Genomic DNA, 23046 nt, shown 5'->3' on the forward strand with positions numbered 1-23046 from the left:
AGAATTGTAGTCCTTCCGCGAATTTACGTATATGCAAGTCTAAGAACGCTACTTCCGCATCCCTTTCTTTTTCCCAAGTGAAATTGATGGAAGGATATATACTTGCGAGTTGTTGCATGAAGATGAGGAACGACTCCTCTGTGTCCTCCCATGCTATGAGGATGTCGTCAACATAACGCAAATACAGTCTCGGGTAATGGATGGCAAGCGGGAAATCGAACGTTCTGCGCTCTATCTCTCTCATAACAAGTTCCGCTAGGATAGCGGATAAAGGGGAACCCATTGGGACCCCTTGTTTTTGCAAATAGATCTTTCGATTGAAACAGAAGTAATTGTGCTCGGTGACGAAGGTGAGGGCATCACGTATATCGAGCACCTGTTGGATGTTAAAGCCCTCTTTTAGAAGCAGCGAATTAGCCAGCATTACAGCCTCAAAGGTGGGCACTGAAGGATATAAAGATATTACATCTAGCTTGTAGAAAGTATAGGTGTCTGGCTGTAGAGCCCCAATACTCAAAGAGATGGTGGATTTAGCAGCTACAGAAGAGGGAGTAACATATGGGGATCCCAGAACTATTGCGCGTAGGAATTTGGCAAGCACTTTTTCTAAATAGTAGGTGGGATGAGACCACTTGTTTACCAGCGGACGTAACGGCCAGTTTGTGTTATGCGTTTTTGGCTGAAAGAACAACCTTGGACACGCAACATTGGAGGGGGGATTGAGCAACCCAGTTAGGGTTGAGGAAACACCCGGTAAGACGATAATTCTTCTTGCCTTCCTTAATACCATCGGCATAGGGTCCTCACTCATCTCCGAGGAATGTGACTGCATTAGAAATTCGTTGGCCCTGGTTAAAAAGTCATTCTCTCTGCACAGCACAAACCTCCAGTCCTTGTCTATTACGCATGTAGCGTGAGCATGGCTCCGCGCATGCGCCAGCTCGCACTTCACGGAGCTATCTGCTCGTTCGGTTTTCGAATTATGTTTAAATATTTACTTTGTGTTCTTAACGGCTTTAACATAATTTTAGCTTATCTTATGCGTTATATTCTGCATTCGATTATTTTTGTTTAAAAATTTTTTGGTAAATATCTGTATTTGCCTGAGGACGACGACAATAAGTTCGTTGAAAGTACTAGCGATAAAAAACGCATGTAACGCTGAACTCAGTGTCTTTGTTTTTGTTATTATAAATAAATTTAAAAATAAAAAAACATTTTAGAAGTCATAATACACTTTACTGAGAAACTTTCACAATGAAGTAATCATTTTCAGAATATTTTTCATTTTGTTCTCAAACACCTTATTTAAAAATATAAAGACTGAGAATTCAAACAACAAATATTCATATAATTGTAGTTATTTTAACTGTAAATAACAAATATAATACAATTTTTCACTATTTTTGTTTTGTGATTTTTTGATTATAATTTTCTGTTTGTTGCTACCTCTTTACTGTTATTTTTATGCTTTTTTTATGAGATATATTAAATGTTTTTGTTGAGAGCAGTACAGTAATCTCATGCTGTATAGCCTTACTTATTAAATGTGCAAATAAATAAGTAAATATTCAATTATAATTAATTTAAAAAATTTAAACCCTTTAAGCTCCAATTCTTGTTTAATTTTGCACTCATACATATAATCATATCAAAATTCTTTATCAATGTCAAATGTAAAAACACAAAAAAAATAAATTGTAAAAACAAAATGACAGTATTAGACAACAGTATAATTCATAATTATATTTAGTAATAACAAAAAATAATATATTTTTACATTTAAAATTATTATTGTATTAAAATATTTTTATTAATATTTCATACTGAAAATTCTAACATTACTAAGTCACATTTAAGAGAATGCTTAGCCTGAAATTTAAATGTTCAACAATTTTCAATTGTTTTCTTTTGTGTTAATGAATTTGAATTGTTTATTATTAATATATTTTCCAATATTAAACCAAAAATACCATCTACAAATATTTTAAAATGAAATATAAAACTATATAGACACAGCATAGTACAAAAAACAAATTTATAATTTAATAAAATCCACATTCTTACCACTATAACATCAGGATCCATCTTACAAATTTTAGCTAAAAGCAATCCAAGTAATGCTCTTTCAGAATCTGCTAAATCTACTTTTGTGTTCTTATAATTAGGCAATAATTTCTGAAAACCATAAGGAAACACACAAGTGCTTGGTTTTGAAAATACTAAAAGAAAATATGAAAAACTGTATTAAATATTAATAAAATTACAGTTAAATATACATTATTCTAAATGTTTTTGGTTTTAAAGTTTTGAATATTATTAATTAGCATGATTAAATCTTTTATCTCTTTTTGTTTTCTTACATACAAACATTTATAAAATTCTATTACTTTAATTCTAATTTAAAAAAAAAAATTCAAAATAAAATAACTTGTTTCTATTTAAAAATCAAATATTAAATGATTTGTGTTTTCGAAACATTATAAAAATATCTTCAGATACATATAAATTCAGTTAAATAAAGAATATTCTTATAAATGTCTACAGAATTAAAACAACAATATTCAAATCACTATCTAATATACTTATAAATTTTAACACTAAGATATACTTAAAAATATACATACAGAACATATGAACCCTGATACTTAATAATACATAAAAATTTTAATACTTCTTTGATACTAAAAATGAATTTTCGAAATAAATTAAACAAAGAAATATAAAATCATTTAAGCGTGTGACTAAAAATACAGTGGTACCTCAGGATACGAAATTAATCCGTTCCGAAACTGAGATCGTATCATGAAAATGTCGTAAGGTGAATCAACTTTTCCCATACGATTACATGTTAAACCAAATAATTCGTTCCAACGCGAAAAACATACTCAAATTAAAGCCAAGTAATACATTAAAAAAAATAACTGTAGTAAGGAAAACAAATGAAAAATGCGAATTAATGTAACGTCGTATGGTGAGTTTTTGTTCGTATCGTGGAGCAAAAATATGTTCGAATTTCATGTCGTATCCTGAAAATTTCGTATGCTGGGGCGTTCGTATCCTGAGGTACCACTGTATAAAAAATTCAAAAGTGTAGAATATTTTCAAGATTCGAAATTTCCCAAAAAATTATTTCACATTACCATACAAAATAATATATTTTCAAATGAATTAATAATCAAAATATTATAATCAAAAGTATCTTTATTAGCAAAAAGGGATTATCCCTGTTGCGGGTGTTGTACAAATTTAATTTATAAACCATCCTTGATAATAACATTAAATAATATTGTAACATTCAGAAGTTTTTTATACAATAGATTTCATATTAGTTCATTATTAACATAATTAATAATTAATAACAATAGTTAGATAATCATAACATTATATCCAAACAACATTAGTCAAGTTTTACAACAGTATCATAAGTTAACTCTGCTGATTTAATTTTCTAACATTTCTGTCACCTTGATAAAGTATTTATATAAATTGTAGAGATCTTTTTTATTCAAATTATTTAGAATATTTCTATAATCTTGGTGAGTATTATCATGTAACATTCGCAAGACATTGAGAGAGTCACGTATATTTAAAAGTCTTTGACATTTCTGAAGTAGGTGGTCGATTGAAGATTCTCCTGATTTACACAATGGGCAGTAATTATTTGATAAATTAATATACATATTATTAATATACAGTGAGAATTTGTTTAGTCGTAATTGTGATATTAGTCTTTTCACATTGAAGTTGTACAGATGGGATTTAAAAAATTTTTAAGTACCATGATGATAAGTATTATGATTTAAACTGGTTTGATCAGCATTTATAGATTGCGAGATGGCCGAATCTATTAACGTGGTATATCCAAATTTCCAATCCCAGATACTATCTTTGAGTAACAATTCTGATACACCAAAAGAATTTAGTATTTTATTAATTTAGTTTGCCAAAGTTGTATTGATGTTGGTTTTTTGCTGCTTTTAATTATTTCATTATGTAGAAAGCTGATATTACTGTCACTTTTAAATTTTAAACGTTAATAGAATTTAATGATTCGTTTTATAAAGAACGGGAATGTGCAGATAAGGTTGATTTTGTGACGAATTGCGTAGCCTGGAACAGTTCTTTCTAAATTAAATAGTCTGCGGAGGAAATAAATATGGAAAGATTCTAGTTTATACAAGTATTCAAGTCCCCAGATTGGAAATGCGTAGTATATGATTGAATTAATAATTGAATTATAGAGCTTCATATGGATAGTTAAGTTGGAAATTTTTAATTTATAATATAAACATAACAGATTATCTATGGCAAGTTTTACCTTGTTGTCTAAGTATGAAAGATGTGATTTAAATGTATGGTTCCAGTCAAATACAACACCCAAATAATTAATTTCATTTACTGTCTGCAGTGGATTATTATTTAGATATAGCACAGTTTATTTTTTGGAGATTCTACTATTGTTACGAAATATAAGAACTTTAGTTTTGGCAGAGTTTATAGTTAAGTGAATTGATTTAAGATAAGAATTTAACTGATTAATTTTTCTTTTTCACCAATCTCTATCCCATCTGAACGATCTTGAAAGATTTGATCAATTTCAAGTAAATAGATGTTGAATAAGTAAGGTGACAGGGGGTCATCCTGAAGTATTCCTCGTGTTAATGTTAATGATGAAAAAACAGATTTTCCCTGTTTAATAGTTGTCACATACACTGAACCAATTTACCGTGTGGTATGATAAACGACGAAAAAATAACGAAAAACAAACGTTTTCGAACCCCTTCTGGGCTCTTCATCAGGTTCCTACAGTTTTAGCTCGTAAATTCAAATAACGAATGTCGTTAAAATAAGTTCGATCTTCAGTTCGAATCGTTCTTTCAAACTTATACAACGCGCATGTGTGCTGAGTCTGTGTACTCGGATATAACGGGCGGCTAAATCGTGTTGTGAATCAACTCTTGCCAGGCCATTGACAAAAGCATCTCCTCTTTAAAATTTATGCATGTAGTATCGATAGAGGCTTTAAAGATGTGCATCGCCTCTAACCATTTGAGATGATCATTGGGAGGCGCGCCGAGGAGGAGATTGGCCCGCGTAAAGTCGGCAACTATTTCCGGGTCCATTACGTATGTTGCGAGGGCCGTGTTGGTTCTCCCGTGACGAATATCTGCCTGATGTTCTTGCATTCTGATGCCTACGGACCTTTTAGTAGAGCCTATATATACTAAATCCCTATTGAATCTGTTGTCTCTCAAAGGGACACTATAGACTCTGGGTCTTCTGCTGGGGTTAGGAGGGTCCTTCCCATTATTTAAGATGTTAAAAATGGTGGGACACCTCCTGTACACAATACTTATTTGGCGCTTCCTGGCAATCTTAGCATATATAGATCTTAGGTATGGGTTATATGTGACAGGGATCCGTTCTATGTCTTCCAGTTGGTTATCATTGTGTTGGTCCATAAGCCGTGCACTGTCAGCATATATCCGGCTATAATGCTGTACCATCCTACGTATAACTTTGTTATACCCATGTTCTGCGGCTACACACTGTATAGACGCTAGCTCCCTATCTCGAACCTGGATGTTAGAAGAATGTGTGAAGGCTCTTCTGATTAAGGCTTTAAATGCCGCAGTCTTGTAGGGAATCGGATCGCATGATCCCACCGGGATGTACGACGACATAGATCCTGGTTTATGATATACTGTAGTGCTGATGCCACCATTCTCTAACCTAATATTTATATCTAGGAAATGGACCTCGGTGGGGTCAGATTGTTCTAATTCTAGCCTCAGCCCGTACTGACGCTAGAATTATTATTAAAAGAATCTACTAAGGCTGTTATATCAGGCACAATTTTCCACAAAATAATAATGTTGTCACTATACCTCCTATATAATGCGATGTTAAAGAGTAATTGTAGGAGGACTTTGTTCTCCAACTGCCGGACTACCATCTCACATAGGTCCCCTGAAACTGGGCTGCCCATGGGGACCCCTATGCCTTGTGTGTAGACCTCTCCATTGAACTGGAAGACAGAATTATAACATAACAGATGTGCCATCTCTAGAACCTGGTTGTGTAAAGTGTTATCCCCGACAATGCTAAACAAAATGTCCCTAAGTGCACAGAAAGCTGGGGGGAGTTCAATGGAAGGGTATAAGGACTTAAAGTCCAACACTGTTATGATCAATAGGATGCAACCTCTTTCAATTGTGTTATGAGCTCCACCGGGCTAGCAATGGTGTACGGGTAACCCTCCAATTGTGGAGAGAGAAGGGTATGTACAGCCTTCTCTAACTTCTGTGTAGGCGCTCTAGCTTTGTCCACAACTGGTCGGAGTTGTTGGCCCGGTTTATGTGTTTTTGCGAAAGCAAACAATTTAGGGACGTTCAGGGAGTCAACTGTTAAGTTATCCAGTGCCAAGTGCTTAGTGAGACCGGAACCAGCGAAGCGCTTCACTCTGGAATGCAGCTTATCGATAACACACTCGTCAGCCCTATCGCAATGCGTGAGTGTTAAGTATTCCTGTAGGCCTCTTTCATAGGTGCCACGCTTCATGAGAACCATGGATTTAGTTTTGTTGGCCCTGACAAGAGTGATGTTGTTAAGTTTCATCCACCGCACCGTACGTCGTAGCTTGTCTCTTAGATCCGCTATCTCAGGTGACTCCTTGGAATTCTTAATTCTTAACGTGGCCATCCAACGATAGTATTCCTTTTGTCTATCTGATAGTCCTCGTACTAGAATTTCCAGATCAGGAATGAGGCTCCTTGTGTCCGCCTTCTTTGGGGGTAGTGCAAAGGCTGGTCCAAACTTGAAGACATCCATCACAAAACTCGGTAGGGTTAAGTTATCCCACACTATAAACGGGAAGGAGGGTTGTTTGCGACTCCTGGGAACTTGGAAGCATAAAATCCACTGGAACTTCTTCTGGTAATGCCTTTTGAGATTGATTCTAAGCCTATCCTGGATGTTGACTATCTTGGCATTCTCTTCCGATAGGATCCCCGGACCCAACTGGAACAAAGAATTTTCAATTTCCACCACTTTTGTTAACTTAGAATAGAGTTGTTTCCTGGTGCAATGAATGGCTCTGTTTAGACACATCATCCTCACTTTACCAAAAAGGGGTTCGGTCCCCGGGGGAGGTGTATCCGGAAAAAGGACATGGGTACGACATTGTTTTTTTTACATTCCAACAAGAACTGCAGATGAGCTCTGGCACTAGTTAGGCCTATCACTGTTCTACGGTAGATTTTAGCTGGCATTGCTTAACTATAAAAACAAACTACTCACCACACCTCAATAAAAATCACATACACTGAACCAATTTATGGTGTGGTACAATAAACGACGAAAAAATAACGAAAAACAAATGTTTTCGAACCCCTTCTGGGCTCTTCATCAGGTTCCTACAGTTTTAGCTCGTAAATTCAAATAACGAATGTCGTTAAAATAAGTTCGATCTTCAGTTCGAATCGTTCTTTCAAACTTATACGACGTGCATGCGTGCCGAGTCTGCCTACTCGGATATAACGGGCGGCTAAATCGTGTTGTGAATCAACTTTTGCCAGGCCATTGACAAAAGCAACTCCTCTTTAAAATTTATGCACGTAGTATAGATAAAGGCTTTAAAGTTATTTTTTCGTCGTTTATCATACCACACCGTAAATTGGTTCAGTGTATGTGATTATTATTGAGGTGTGGTGAGTAGTTTGTTTTTAATAGTTGTGTTATAAGTTGAAAATAACTTAAATATTGTAGTAGCAAATTGGTTTCCTGATCCTTTAGCTTTTAACTTATGCACTAATAGCAGAACATAAACAGAATCGAAGGGTTTTTGAACATCTATAAAAGCTACATAGATCTTTCTATGTTTTTTACTCAGTTGAAGTCGTATTATGGATGATAACAGGAAAATAGCAGATTCTGTTCCTTTATTTTTGAAAAAGACATATTGAAACTTCGCTTTGAGACCCATTATCTTGGTCCAGTACTGAAATTTTGTAGCTAGTAGTGATGTAAAACATTTTCTTAGTTGACAATAATGCAATTGGCCTATAATTATTTGGAGAAAGTTTATCACCTTTTTTTGTACAGTGGAACCCCGGTTAACGAACGTTCCACCGAGTCCGTTCGTTAACCGAAGCAATTTTTCCCATAGAAATTAATGCAAATACAATTAATCCATTCTAGCCGTCAGTATTTTTGTAATTTTATTTGTAAAACGGGTTTTCTTTGATTCTTTTCAAAAAAACAGTTCAAACTTTTGCATCAACCCAATATAATTTAATATCCACATGTTAAAAGCGAAAACACTATTGTTAAGTCGGACCAAAGTTTAGGGAGAAGTAAAAAAAAAAATTGTACTATAGTTGTCAAAACAAATGCGATGCGAAAACGAATGACATAACAGATCAGGTGGACCAGGTGGAATGTCTGCAGGGAAAATGAAACTCTGACAGAAGCGGTCATAAACAGATCTAGGTTAAATTTTTGGAAAAGGGGAACGATTTGACGAGTATAAACGCAGTTTTCCTAAAAATTCTATGGCGATTAATATGTGTCGTCTTCATCTGGATTAAGTCTGAAGTCGTGCCCGCTAAAATTTGTGTTGTGTCTCGCGGATCGCTCCAGTCGTTGCAGCTCTGTCACCTACCATCACTTCTGTGACCAAGTGAACCCATCTCGTCCGCTCTGGGGCTACGATTGATCAGCTTGCACTATTGTAGGATCAGCGATAAGCCATGCCTCAGTGCTGAGAGAAAATACTGTAGATAAGCCATTTCCAACTACCTCAAATATGTAAGCATCTTCCCGTGCTAATAAACGATTTTCACTGTAAAATACTTGTCATCTTTGTCTCCTCCGCCACCACCAACATACGAATGGACCCTAGACCATCACCAACACACAATTAACTGATTCCCCCTAAAAGTCGGCAAGCTTACAAATTTGACACAAAAAGCCAATAAGTTCATTTTCCGAGACAAAATTTTTGCAAAATAAAAGTTTGTTAACCAATTTGGTCGTTAACCAGGACGTTCATTAACCGGGGTTCCACTGTATATCATTGTGAGTATTACTGATTTCGAGGAGTCACGATAAGTGGTTGTTTTGTACATAGAATTGAAGAGATGTAACAACTTTACTCTTGCTTGAGTTGGTAGTGCTTTTAAGAATTTGGTTGGTATAAGGTCACTTCCTGGTGTTGTGTCTTTGCGAGTTTTATTTATAATTTCATCTAATTCCTTGTTTGTAAATTTATCGTTGAGATAATCATTATTTGAGTTATAATTAAACATTAAATTATAGATGCCTCGAGTAACAGGAAAACGCTGATAAAATTTTTTCTATTCCTCAAAATTTATGTATTATTGACCAAAAAGTTTTGCTGTCTTTACTATTTTTTAGTAGTCTTGTTTCAAGTTGTGATAGATATTTTTTCTTTTTTGCTTTGATTAAATTATTATAAATTTGTTTGTATTTCCTGTAATTTATGAAGTTTAAATTATTTGAATTTTCACAGAATATTTTTAATTTTGTTTGCTTCATGTTTTTCATTCACAAAATCGTTCTGTTAACAATTTTTAAACTATTTCCAAAGTCTAACTTTAACTTCAAACTTAGCACACTTAGTATAAAATTTTATGAATTATAGTAAAGCTTAATTGTTCAAAATTCTGTTTAGCTGAAAAACATTGAGATATCTGTATCACATATTTTACACTGTGTTTTATGTGAATTTTTATGTATAACAAAAACAAATTAAAATTGACAAAATTACATTAAATGCTAATAGAAACCTTACCTGTAATGATAAAATAACTTTATGGAACTATTTTCATTAAAAAAATGAAAAGATATTGAATATTAGAATGTTTTAGTGTTAACACTCTTTGCCATTTAAACTTAATATAAAAAAAAGATTATTATATTTATAGAAATTAATTTATAATAATTTAATTTTAATAAAAAATTTCTTAATCTCATTGAAATAATTTGAATTTCAAAAAAAAAATTTAAAAATCAAAACAAAATTACCATTGTAAAACTGTTCGCTCACTTTTAATTTTAAAAATAAATATTTTAATTTTTGAATATTTTGCAACTTACCACAGAAATGAGACTGAAAAGGTTGATTTGGTGCAGATTTATCCAGTGGAAATTTGGAATGAATAAGACAAGATGCAGCAATAATCTAAATCATTTTAAAATATTAATTTATGAAAAAAAAATAATAAAACTTTCTCAAAAATAATATTTAAATTAGAAATACTATCTTCTAATTTTGTTAATTTATCTAGAGTAGTATATGCAGCACAAAATTTTTTTGTGCTGAATACATATATAATAAATATATATTAAATTTTGAATATTTTAATAACTGTAGATAAACAAACTTCATATTAAATTATTAATTCTTTTTAAATGAATAAATTTGCTAGGATTTTTATATGCCTTTCTCATGATATTTAAAGATTATAATGCCTATGATATTAATAAAAACCAAAAATTAATCAATCAAAATAAATTTATTGTAATTACAACAAAATTTATAAATTCAAATCTCACTCTGACCAGAGATTTTTCACAGATATTATTAAACTATTATAAAACTTAATTTGAAATTTTTATTAATCATTAATGTTATCAATAGAAAGCAATATCCACCTCATCTATCTGCAGTCAATACTTGAATCATTTAATTAATTAAATTAACTCAATTCTAATTCCAGAAATTTTTGGTACAATATTATCAGATATTTAAAATAAATAATCATACTGTGTTGTACTACTTGCAATATGATAAAATGAATAAAATATAATATTAAAATCAAACAATTGCTAGATTATACTAGACTGTATTACTACTGCACTAATAATAATTAAATGCTAAGTAATTTGGTACTATAGGTAGGTGTTAGCTGTCATCTCTTGCTGAATTTAAATTGAATTTTTGGACAGACTTTGTCTTCAGAAACTTAATAATTGCCATTCAGACAAAAATTTACAAATGAAAGTTTTACAATGTATCGTCACCAGGGGCAGCTTTTTTAAAATCTACATTTTCCTGTGCTCATTTCCAGTAGATAAAAGCCATAACACCCCAAAAAGGTATGGAAGGAAGCAAGAAAAAAGTCTGTATGTCACTGATTCCTTTTTAGAAATTCTTGTAATTTAATTGGATATATTTTTTTTTTGTGTGTTTTTAAAAGGACTTTTTTAACTTCTGGTGACCAATAGCCTAAAAAGAAAGGTCAATCCCCAAGAAAGTGTGTAGTCTGGAACATGAGATAAATAAAAGGTGGTTCCTTTTTGGACAGACTTTGTCTTTGGAAACTTAATAATTGCCATTCGGACAAAAATTTACAAATAATAGTACATAATAACTAAAGTAGTGGAATGGAGTTTCTCATCTTTCACTCATGCTGGCTGAACGACACCTACTCGTATGTCGCTTCTCTGGTCACAGATTAACTTAACATTGAAAAATTGACAGATGCTAACGAATGTTTAAGCTAAGAACCTGATTACCAATCAGAAAGCGAAANAATTATAATTAAATTAATAGTAGTAATAACAATTCATTATTAGCAGTAGTAATATAGCCTGATACAATCTGGCAATCATTTGGCTTTAATATATAACTATCAGGTTTTATATGTTGATATTTGTAAAATATAATATATTAAAATGTTTAAGACTAATATTTCATTGAGAAATAGATCTGAAAATACAGTGGAACCCCGGTTAACGAACTTAATCCATTCCGCGACTCCGTTCGTTAACCGAATTTTTCATTAACCGAAGCAATTTTTCCCATAGAAATGAATGCAAATGCAATTAATCCGTTCTTGTCCTTGAAATTTTTGTGATTTTATTTGTAATACACAGTAGATTTTCTTTGATGAAAATGTAGGAAAACGTAGTACAGTATCTATCACTACAGCAACAAACATGTAAACTTTATTTAATAAAATAGCACTGTACATACCTTCGTTTGTTGTAGTTGGTGGCAGAAAAGTGGAGATATACGAACCTTAATGCTTAGAAGGTGAATCCCCTCCAAAAAAATAACGGGTAGCACTTCATCGGAAGATTCTTCGAGTCGAAGTCTCTTTCGGTAAGAAAGCCAACGAGTGGCTAAGCGGTCTTAGTACCCTGAACACAGGGAGTTCGTTCGTGGGTTCACACATCGCTCAGACGAGCTGGTCATGTGGAGTTTTCCGGGTTTTCTCCACATCTGTAACGCCTAAATAGGGGCCAGTTTCCCTTAAAAACACCTCCCAGAAAGCATTCCCCGTAGGCAGATCGCCCGAGTGTTGCGTTACCATAACTTAAATAACAAATGAACTCTTTCCGTAAGAAAAAAGAAATTGATCTAAAGTTGATTGTCTTACTCTTTTAATCAAAATTTTTCTCAAATGCGATAGCACATTGTTGTTTTCTATTGCCACTATGACTTTTTTCTTTCTTGGATTATTGATTAAATATATAAATCACAAAACTGAAAAAAGAAGTATAGCACAAACACTCGGAAAAGCAATGCTTAACTCGCGCATGCCTAACACCAACTAAAATTTGACACAAAATACTGTTATGTTTGTTATCCGAGACAAAATTTTTGCAAAATAAAAGTTCGTTAACCGATTTGGTCATTAACCAGGACGTTCGTTAACCGGGGTTCCACTGTATTTGATAATTTAAATTAACTTTACCTATATCTATATTAATAGTTTTTAGAATATGTTCACTTCAGAAAATATCAATAAATTTCAATTTAATTCTATGAAAGAAAATAAAATTAGAATTTAATAAATATAAAAATAGTAGGTATATATAAATAAAAACTTTGCTCCTGTTTCTTCTGTCATTTTAACACACCAGTGACAGTCCATAAAATTTCACAAACATATTTTAACTTTTTACTTAAATGTATTATTTTGTGAATTTTGGCAAAAACACCAGAGGACACTAATTTCCATTTTTTGCATTTTATTGCAGAGACAGAGCCTCTAAAGAAAGGCCATCTCAGTGTTTATGAAATTTTGTGGTCTGTCACTGGTGTGTTAAAACAACAGAGAAGAAACTGGTTTTTCTTTGTATTTACAGAATATTTTTATATTTATTAAATGTAAATACCATTGATCATATTCTAACTTTTTACTTAAAATTACAATTGTTTTATCACTTAACAGCATGTGTGAATTATGAAGTTGATTGAAACTGATAAATGGAATAAATATGACTCCATTAAAACTATACAATGGATGGAAAGTCTCTAGGCATTGAGAAAGTGCTATAATTTTTGTAATAATAATGCAATCATAATAAAATCTGTGTGCGCATGTACAGCAATCAACCAAATTTTATAATTCCAACTTTGGTGATGTGGGCAATGACCAAGACAGGTCTCTCACAGTGGCAAAAAAGATAGCTGACAGCTTGTCTGTTCACAAGCAAGTGCAGATTGCTGATGCTACGAGGTGTGAAAATCAGTGGTTGCACTGCAGAGATAGTGGTGTATGGTGACGGGACATCATGCAACAATCTGTCCAGAAAAAAATTAAGAACTGTCATTTATAGCTAAAATGACTGTAGGTTCAGTTGTAAACATACAAAGAAGTGGCCATTTATCTACATCATAATGTAAGGAAAATGTGTCATCAGTAGATGACATTGATGCCTACATTGAATTTTAAGATATGCACCTGTATTTTCATTTAATAATGTACAGGTGAAATAATTTTTATCATTTTTGCATTAGAAATACAGAAATTATAATGATTTCTCAATGCCTAGTTACTTTCTACCCACTCTGTTAATTAACTCATTTCATTCAAATTAAGAGAATTTAAATATATTTCATACAATTTATATGAAGTTTAAAGACACAATTCATTCCAATCATAATCATAAGCTATAAGTTGACTGCATTATATTAATCATATATGTATATAGTAATTATACAAATTATTTTAACTATATTTGTTATTGAAAAATGACTATAATTCACATCTATTGAAAAAAACAGTGGTGAAATATTAATATGCAAATGCTATTTCACATTTGAAATAAATTTTTAACAAAATAATAACTTAAGAAAAATTACCTCATTTTGCTGATTATTTGGATTTATAACTGTTTGTAATGATAATGAAAGAACTGTAACTGGTGGGATTAATTCTTTTTCAGTAGCCAAAACAAGATTTTCTGGTTTGGATATTAAAACCTAAAAATTTTTATTTTAATGATTAAATTATATACAAAACTTAAACATTTAGATGAATAACAATAGTATTTCTAAATCTGTACTAAATCAACAACAGTCACTGCATTCTGATTACATGACTGTATGGTGTGAACTTACTGATGATTTTATTCTCGGGCCATTTTTCTTTGAAAATCTCACTCCCGAAGGCCATAAAAAATGCTCTGTCACATGTGCACATTATTATGAATTCATTCAACAGTAAGTCATTAAAAGCATTGCATTGTTCATTCAATGTATCTTGTGTAGTAATTTATAATATAATGTAACTTCTTGACAAATTTGAATATAATGTAACTTTATTTTCATTATTTAAAATAAAAGATCTAAAAATTACCATTACAATAAATGATTTTCAATTAAAACTGAAAAACCTTACCTCAAATTTACACCAACTTACAGGTGGAGTTGAAACAACTAATCACACATTGGAAATATATAAAAATAAAATTAATCACAATAAATAATCTATATGCATTTAAATTACTATATAAAAAGAATTCATTATTTATTAAAATCTTAACTTTATATCATTACATTCTGAATATCGCACTAAATTATTACAGCATTACCTATTTTAATGACCAAAACAATAAGATAATACATACATCCAGATTTTAATCCATTATAATAAGTTTGTAATTGTTTTTGTTGGTTTATAAATAATTTGAAATAATCTGATAAATGACCAAATTAATTTGATACTAGATATGTTCTAATCAAACAGAGATGACTTGTGAATGCATTAACACAGAAAAGTCAGGAAACAAAGTGTTAATTATGTTTAACAATATAATAAATATAATTACAACTTTTAACAAAGATAAAACTTTGCTTCAGTCCTTTCCTTCTGTTGTTTGCACCATCAGCAGTTTATAAAATCACAAAACTCATGGAGACAAGCTTCCTTTTTAGGCTGCTGCCTCTGTAGTAATAAAATGCAAAGTATTGTGATTTTATGAACTGCTGATGGTGCAAACAACAGAAGGAAAGGACTGAAGCAAAGTTTTATCTTTGTTAAAAGTTGTAATTATATTTATCATATTATTAAATGTAAATTACTGTTGGCCATGTTAAATTCATTATTAATTTTATTTAAAATGTTAATTATGTAGTAAAATAAAATAAAAGGTTAAATATTTAATAATAAAACATTGTAAATGATAATGTTGATGAAAGAAAATAGTCTTCATGTTCTTGTTACATAGTTTTTATATTTTCTTTCATTTTCAAAAAATAATAATTAAAACCACTTTTCCATGGGTTTTCAATATTTTTAAAATTTTTTATTAACTTAATTAAAGATGTTAAAATTTTTGTCTTAATACAATAAGCAAATATTCATATTTAATGCTAAAATGAGAAGCTACATAACACAGAAATCCTATAATAAAGGTTTTATTCAAAACAGAAAAATAAGCATACATCATCATCCATGTTTTGGATAATCCCATCTCAATAATTACAAATAAAAATAAATTAATAGCTAACTACAATGTTTAATTTTAAGATAATGTGAAATGTTAAATATATAATAATAAAGTAATTACTTACCAGGACATTTAATTTCTAACCAGCAAGGACCTTTCAATTTACAATCTAATAATAACTGTTCTAAACTGGATGTATTTGTACCAAAAATATGAGAAAATGTATTTCCACTAACATCAGCAGGCAGAGCAGGAAAGTTTGCCTAAAATTAAATTTTACTTATCATATAGCATTCTTTTACTTATATATTTTTTAAATCAACAAATTCTTTTGATTTTTTTAATGCATACTTAGTATAATAATTAATTATATACGAGGTCTGTTCAAAAAGTATCAGACTTTTATTTTTTCCGTGTAAACCAAAGATGCGCGGGAGGCCTCTTTCGGTGGAGTTATGGAGGGGACAGTCATGCACAGCCCTGAATTTTTTCCCGCCTGCAGGAAGCGTCAGTCATTGGCAGTCGGCCCATGAGTGAGGTCATGTAGCGAGCTCTCGTCGGATTCCACTAAGTTGGAAAATGACTGAACAACGTGAGCAGCGATATTACATCAAATTTTGCCAAAAACCTTGGCGATACCCGAGTGTAAACCATTCGCAAGATTCAGCAGGCTTTCGGGGACGATCCTCGAGGCCAAAAAAAGCGCGGCAGGTCCGCAGCAATATCAAGGTCATGTTGACAGTTTTTTCGACACTCGTGGGGTGGTGTATTGTGAGTACGCACCACGAGGCCAAACCATCACAAAGGAGTACTACACCAGGAGGTCTTTCGTCGTCTTTCTGATGCAGTGCGATGCAAACGACCAGATCTGGGGTCGATCAAAACTTGGCAGCTCCATCGTGATAACGCATCCGCCCATTCTGCGCATCTGATTCGGGCTTTCGTCGCCAAACACAACACTCATGTGGTTCGTCACACTCTGTACTCTACCCACATGGCTCCATGTGACTTTTGGCTATTTCCCAAGCTGAAAATGCCACTAAAAGAAACCCAATTTTAGTCGAGAGAAGACATCGTGTGGAATGCGACGGACCGGCTGATGGCCATTCCAAAAGATGCGTTCCAGCAGTGTTTCCAGCAATGGCAGGAATGCTGGGAGAAGTGTATACACTACCAAGGAGACTACTTTCAAGGGGATTAGGGTTTTGTATCTCAAAATCAATAAATTTATATTTGCCGACCAAAGGTCTGATACTTTTTGAACAGACCTCGTATATATATAAATTAAAAACAAATGTTTGAACAATATATCATTTAAATTATGTAAATTATGTAAAAATCTAATCAATAAACAAAAATTATTGATTAGATATAACTTTATAAAGATTTATTCCAAGGATTAATGTAGTAGTAGGTATAGCGACCAATAAATTATTTTATGTTTAATTAATTGTGACATCATTTTGTGTTTAACGAAAACAAGCCTCTGCAGATTTAATTCTTTTACGTCATTAAATAAATCCTTTATTTCTTCACATTTATTTTCACATATTTTATATACTATTTCCTCACAAGCAAATAAGCTTAGGGCATTACTGCACATGGACAAAAACAACAATCTGATATGAAAATACAATAGCATAGTCCCAGCATTATATTTTTTGAATTGTTAATATTATACACAATTTCCTCGTGCACTTGTGTTTGTTACACTTCAAATATCACAATACCACCATATATAAAATAAATACAAAAAAATTTTAGAAATAATAATAGTAACAAGCAATTATTTATTGTGGCATCATCACAATGCCAGGCTGCAATTTTTAATCATATTTTTTATTTAAGTTCAAATATATGCTCTCAACCTAAAATTAGTAATATCTTGTCCCTGTACATCATACTTTTCCTTTAACAATAGCATCAAGTCAGTCATCCATCTAACACTTTTCGGGGAAAATTTTTGAATTGAAATAACATGACTTCCAGTTTGCATCGGAAGTTCATGTATTAATTGGGGCCTGCTTCCTGGAATCTTTCCAGATTGGTCTTGGCTTTCACATGACTAAATCAATTCTCGAGATTAAAGGACAGACAGTCTGACAGACAACAGTAGGAATTTATAAGTCTACAATTTTCAAAAATTGAAAATTGTGTGAGGTTCTGGATAGGTCCAAACCTTCACTGAAATTTATGTTAAAATAATTTTTTAAAGAATAAAACTAGAAGCTAGAAATCATTTTTTTGTATGAAAATATGATGCAAACCAATAAGCAATAGAAGAATGTAAGTCCTAAGATCGACCATCTCCAGTTGAATTAAACATTGATTTTGACCTCTTCTGTGAGCTAAGGCTGATATCTTGGTTACACTTAGTAATGAGTGATCAACCTTGTTACACTTAGTAATGAGTGATCAACCAGAACGAGGAAAAGTGACCAATCATAATGGACAATTGAGGACAGAAAAAATCCTGAAAATTCGAGGACATGACGGCTTCTTCTCTCAAAAGTTCTGAGTGTCAGACCAAATGTTGTGTATGTGTCTCATGCCCATCTTCATTTCCATCTACCATTCTCGGATTGACATCTTCCCATCATAGGAAGTCGACTGCATTGTCCTGAAGTCATCAAGGGAACTGTCATTTGCAAACCAGAAACACTCCTCCTTTTGGAACTATCTTGGAAAGGAGAGGAAGACTCAGAGGCTGCTGTCGACTTAGAACTTCCAAGATGGCAGATATCTTGTAAGCTCCTTTTGTGTCAAATAAATGATTTCTTGTAAACCTAGAGTCTGTCTGGGTACTGATTGCACCCAAATGTGACCCTCTCAATTCCTCATCAGTCCATCACATCCTTGTTGGACACCTTACAATTGCAATCCAATAATAATGTGGTAAAATAATAATGACTACATAAAAACATAAAAACTAAACTAAAATTTCATAAGTTTGAACCTACATCATATAACTTCAGTGACCTAGTGTCTTATTTGCTTGGCTATCACCACTCTTGGATATGAAACTTCCAAATACTTATAAGCTAAACACTAAATTTTCAGATACCCATTTTTTGGAATCACTTGAGAAGTGGGCCCTATTATTTGTACAAGGAGCTGTTTGTGTTTAAGACTACATGCTCACTAAAGTTCCATTCAAATTGGAGACCAAATGTCTGGTTCTCTCCTTGTGACAGCTTAACATATTACTTTTGCTTTCCAGATGCCAAACTGATAAAGCTACTGGCACTTGCATTAATTAGTAAGTAAAACTGGTGACAATAAATAATATGAAATGGTGAAAAAAAATTAAAAACTGACTAAATAGTGGTGTTATTTTTAAATTTTCCAGAGTGACCCCTGAATAATGTATAGGTTTAATAGTGTGCTGTTTTTCTCTACAAGAGTTACAGCTTCATGTAATTGTAATGTTTCTTATTTTTTTATAGAAATACTTCTTGTAGTGTCTGTATTTGTATTCCATTTACGAAGAATATGCTAAGGTAATATCTGTAAGGCTTTGTCCTCCCTCTTTACAAAGTAGAGTCAGTCTTTCTGTGGACAATTTAGGATGATGCTTGTTGTTTTATTAATGTTGCTCATGTTTTCTTTTAAAGTTGTTCTAATTCTGTGTACGCCCAATTTATAACACCAAATAGGTATTAGGACGAAACAAGTGTTTATTGTTTTAAATGTGTTGTTATTATTAATGTTGTTATAATTATTATTAGTATTGCAATTAATTTTCAAGTTTTGAGACATGCTAATTCTGATAAAATTAAATAATTGATAACAATATCAATAGTTAAAATTTTAAAAAATCTAATACGAGGGGGAAACCAAAAAAAAAAAAAAAACTGGATTTTTTGTATAAAATCTTTATTAACTTTTTTACAAAATTTCTTCAGTCACCTTCAAAGTACTCTCCATTAGATGCGATGCACTTGTTAAGTCTTTTTCCCCACTGTTTGAAGCATCTCTGGAATTCTTCAACCTTGATATCGTCCAATGCCCTTAGTGAAGCTGTTTTTATCCCCTCCACATCATCAAAACGCTTTCCTTTTAGATTTTTCTTCATTTTCAGAAACAGAAAAAAGTCGTACGGGGCTAGGTCTGGTGAATACGGAGGGTGGGGAACAACAGGCCATCCCCAGGAGGCCAAATAATGGGTCACTCGTAGGACCATGTGTGCAGGGGCGTTGTCGTGACGAAGGAACCAGTCACCTGCTCGCCAAAGTTCCAGGCGTTTCCTTTGCACATCCTCTTGCAGATGTCTTAACATTTTTTTGGCAAATTTTTTCAATGCTTTCATCATTTCGAGATGTTGAAGGATGACCAGAACTTCACAGGTGGAACAAAACAACAGTAAGAGAAACACAACACTATGCTCAAACGTAAACCTACAAACTGACGCCATTTGCACAGCTGTTTCGTGAAGGTCTCTACTAACCCCATGTAACGGGAGAACTCTCTACTACGTCTATGAATGGCAACACGCTCTCAGTTCAATTTTTTTTGGTCTCCCCTCGTATACATTAAAAAAATATCTTTTAACAATTTATACAAAAAAGTAAATCTGCACTGAGCTCTGAAATTCCTATAAAACCAATTTTTCATTGAGGAAATACAGATTATAAAAATACATAATTTAGTTTATAATTAAAAAAAAATTCAAATCTTTTATTCTACTATTAAAAATACTTATTTAAAAATCATATCTGTTTAAATTTAAAAATTTATAAAACCACATATGAATGATACATACTGAATATCTCACTTCAAGATATTTTGCTTTATAAGGAACATCTTTTTTTTCAAAAGCATAACATTTTGATGTAACCTATAAAAAATTAATTGAAAAATTAAATTCTCATAAATACAACATAACAAAAATATATGTTTAATTAATGTATCTATATATTTCTGTATTGTTTAAGCTTGATATAAACTCCAGGTATAGTGTTATGTTTCAGATATGTAGATGACTATTTAATAATTTATAACTCCCAAGAAATCAATAGTAGTGCAATTCTGAAAGTAGCAGAAAATATAGATAAAAATATTAAGTTTGATATCAAAGAAGAATGTGGGAATAAATTAAATTTCTTGGATATAATTTTTGAATGAGCCAACCAAGTGAGCCAACTAGTTTCACATACACCATTTTTGAAAAATCTTGTAATATTAAAAAAACAATAGATTTCTGCTCAAACTGCTCGATGAAAACTAAAAAGGGTGTATATTATAGATTTAAAGAAAATTTTTAATAGAACTACATAAGAACAAGATATAATACAAGGAGTAACAAAAGTTAATAAAAAATATTTATTAAATAATTACCCAAACCTAATATTGAAGAAATTGTACAACCACTTCCTCATTCACAGGTACGATATAAAAAATATTAAACTGGAAGCAGTTTACATAAAATTACCTTACAAAAAAAATATTTTTGAAAAATGCTTAAATAAAATGTGAAAATTTAATCTATGTACAGCCCTCACATTATGCAATAAAGTAAATATATTCCACAATAAGATTTGTACAAAAACTAAAACAGTAAAAAAGATTATGCAGGTATCATTTATTCTTTACAATGTACATGCCAATCCCATATTATTATATAGAAGAGATAGGTAGAACCTTAGGTAAAACATTAAAAGAACATGATGTTGCTATAAGTCTTAAACATAAACAATCACCATGGTATCATCACAAAGAACAGACAGGTTGCACAATTGATAAAAACCAGATTAAAATTTTACTTTATGAAAAGGACATATACAAAAGGTAATTTAAAGAACACAGCAATCAAGAATAGTTTACATGAAGGCAATCTGCTAAAGACATGTGAAGAGATACAAGTCATCAAGAGGTGGTATGACATCATCTCTTGATTGTGGATAGGTCAGGGAGCAGTAAATCTATAGACCACAAGGTGGTTACACTTTAACACAACATGAAGTTTACTTTTAAAGACTAATGGCCTATTATGATTGCAGAAAACATCCATAATCTAATGTACTATACCAGTCCGTATCAACTGCTGTATGTATTGGTGAAATATGTTCCATATAATGTTCGCGTGCTTACGTTTTTAAGATGGTTGATTCAATACAAAGTAAGATATTATTATTACGTTCAGTTTTATTATCATTTTTATGTTTAATTAATTTTGTACTTATATCTTGCTCTTAATTTTAGTTACTGATGAAGGGCTGTAAAATGTAAGTCAGTCCAAAATGCCTCTAGTTACGTATGTAATCAACCAAAATAAACATAATTAAACTGTAGTTTTGGATCATTGAATTACTGTAGCATTCTTATACACCTGCAGATGCAAGATTACAAAGTTCCCAAGAATTTTCTAATTAAAAAAAGAAGCTGTTTAATGAATTTATAATTCTACGTTAAAATCAACAGAAAACTCAGACTACTTTTAAATACAAATGACCCACATGTTATCCACACAAAATTATGGTATTTATAATGTTTTATAATGTTTATGGTACATAAACACACTATGTTTTCTCAATTCTAATTTAATGCCCACTTTTTTTGGACTTTTCTTGATTCCAAAATTGGAGTTCACATTAGAAACAAGTGTACAAAAAGTTGACTTAATGCAGTTTCATTCATTTCATTTACTTCTCACTCTGCCCAGCAATTTGCAAATATTACATCATTGGTATAGACATGGCACACATTACAATTTGATGGTCTTTTTGAACTACAGTAAGAAAAGTGAACAATTTCCAACTGTGAATTTCCTATGAAGCTAAGTTTAAGTACAGAGTTATTAGCTATGTTGAAGAACATGTAGATGGATATTTTAGTATGATACTATGTATATGAAAAATTTCATGCTGTTGCATATTAACATGAAAGTTCTTAAAACTTTCTAGGTAATTTTGATTGTGATTTTGCATTAGTTGGCAGATCCTCTGTACTTGATAATGGAGTCATAAATGAATATATTCAGAAATGTAAACATCATGAAGCACTGTAAACATGACAATAAACATTTTTCAAAAATGCATTCATTGTTGTTTAAATATATTAACTTCACATAGCTGTATGAAGTTAATATATTTAACTTCACACAGCTATTAACTTCATGTGCACATTACGTTTACAAGTTAACTTTTTTTGATTTTATTGTCTCCAAAATCAAGTGTGTATCAGATTTGCTAGCGCATTAGAATTGATAAAACATGTTATATTAAATTTTGTAGTAGAGTAAAGAAGTTTAATTTATGAAGCTAAATGAAGTATAATGAATTTTATTCAGATGAATATCATTTAAATTATAGCAAATTTTTATACTTTACAAAATCC

General features: G+C 31.7%; 1 protein-coding gene across 1 annotated transcript in view; it reads right to left on the bottom strand.

Moving 5' to 3' along the window:
• The window catches only part of LOC111627073 (DNA polymerase alpha catalytic subunit-like), a 109452-nt gene that overhangs the window by 59145 nt on the left and 27261 nt on the right, over nucleotides 1-23046 (bottom strand). The window contains exons 12-18 of the mRNA XM_023370628.1: nucleotides 20474-20548; nucleotides 15836-15974; nucleotides 14661-14698; nucleotides 14123-14242; nucleotides 10123-10207; nucleotides 2068-2222; nucleotides 28-376 (exon numbers count right to left, since the gene is read on the bottom strand). Of these exons, the coding sequence (XP_023226396.1) occupies nucleotides 28-376; nucleotides 2068-2222; nucleotides 10123-10207; nucleotides 14123-14242; nucleotides 14661-14698; nucleotides 15836-15974; nucleotides 20474-20548 (961 nt within the window). The remainder of the gene's footprint in view (nucleotides 1-27; nucleotides 377-2067; nucleotides 2223-10122; nucleotides 10208-14122; nucleotides 14243-14660; nucleotides 14699-15835; nucleotides 15975-20473; nucleotides 20549-23046) is intronic.

Source organism: Centruroides sculpturatus, unplaced genomic scaffold (assembly GCF_000671375.1).
Source record: "Centruroides sculpturatus isolate CEXI.00-Female unplaced genomic scaffold, Cexi_2.0 scaffold473, whole genome shotgun sequence".
NCBI lineage: Eukaryota > Metazoa > Arthropoda > Arachnida > Scorpiones > Buthidae > Centruroides > Centruroides sculpturatus.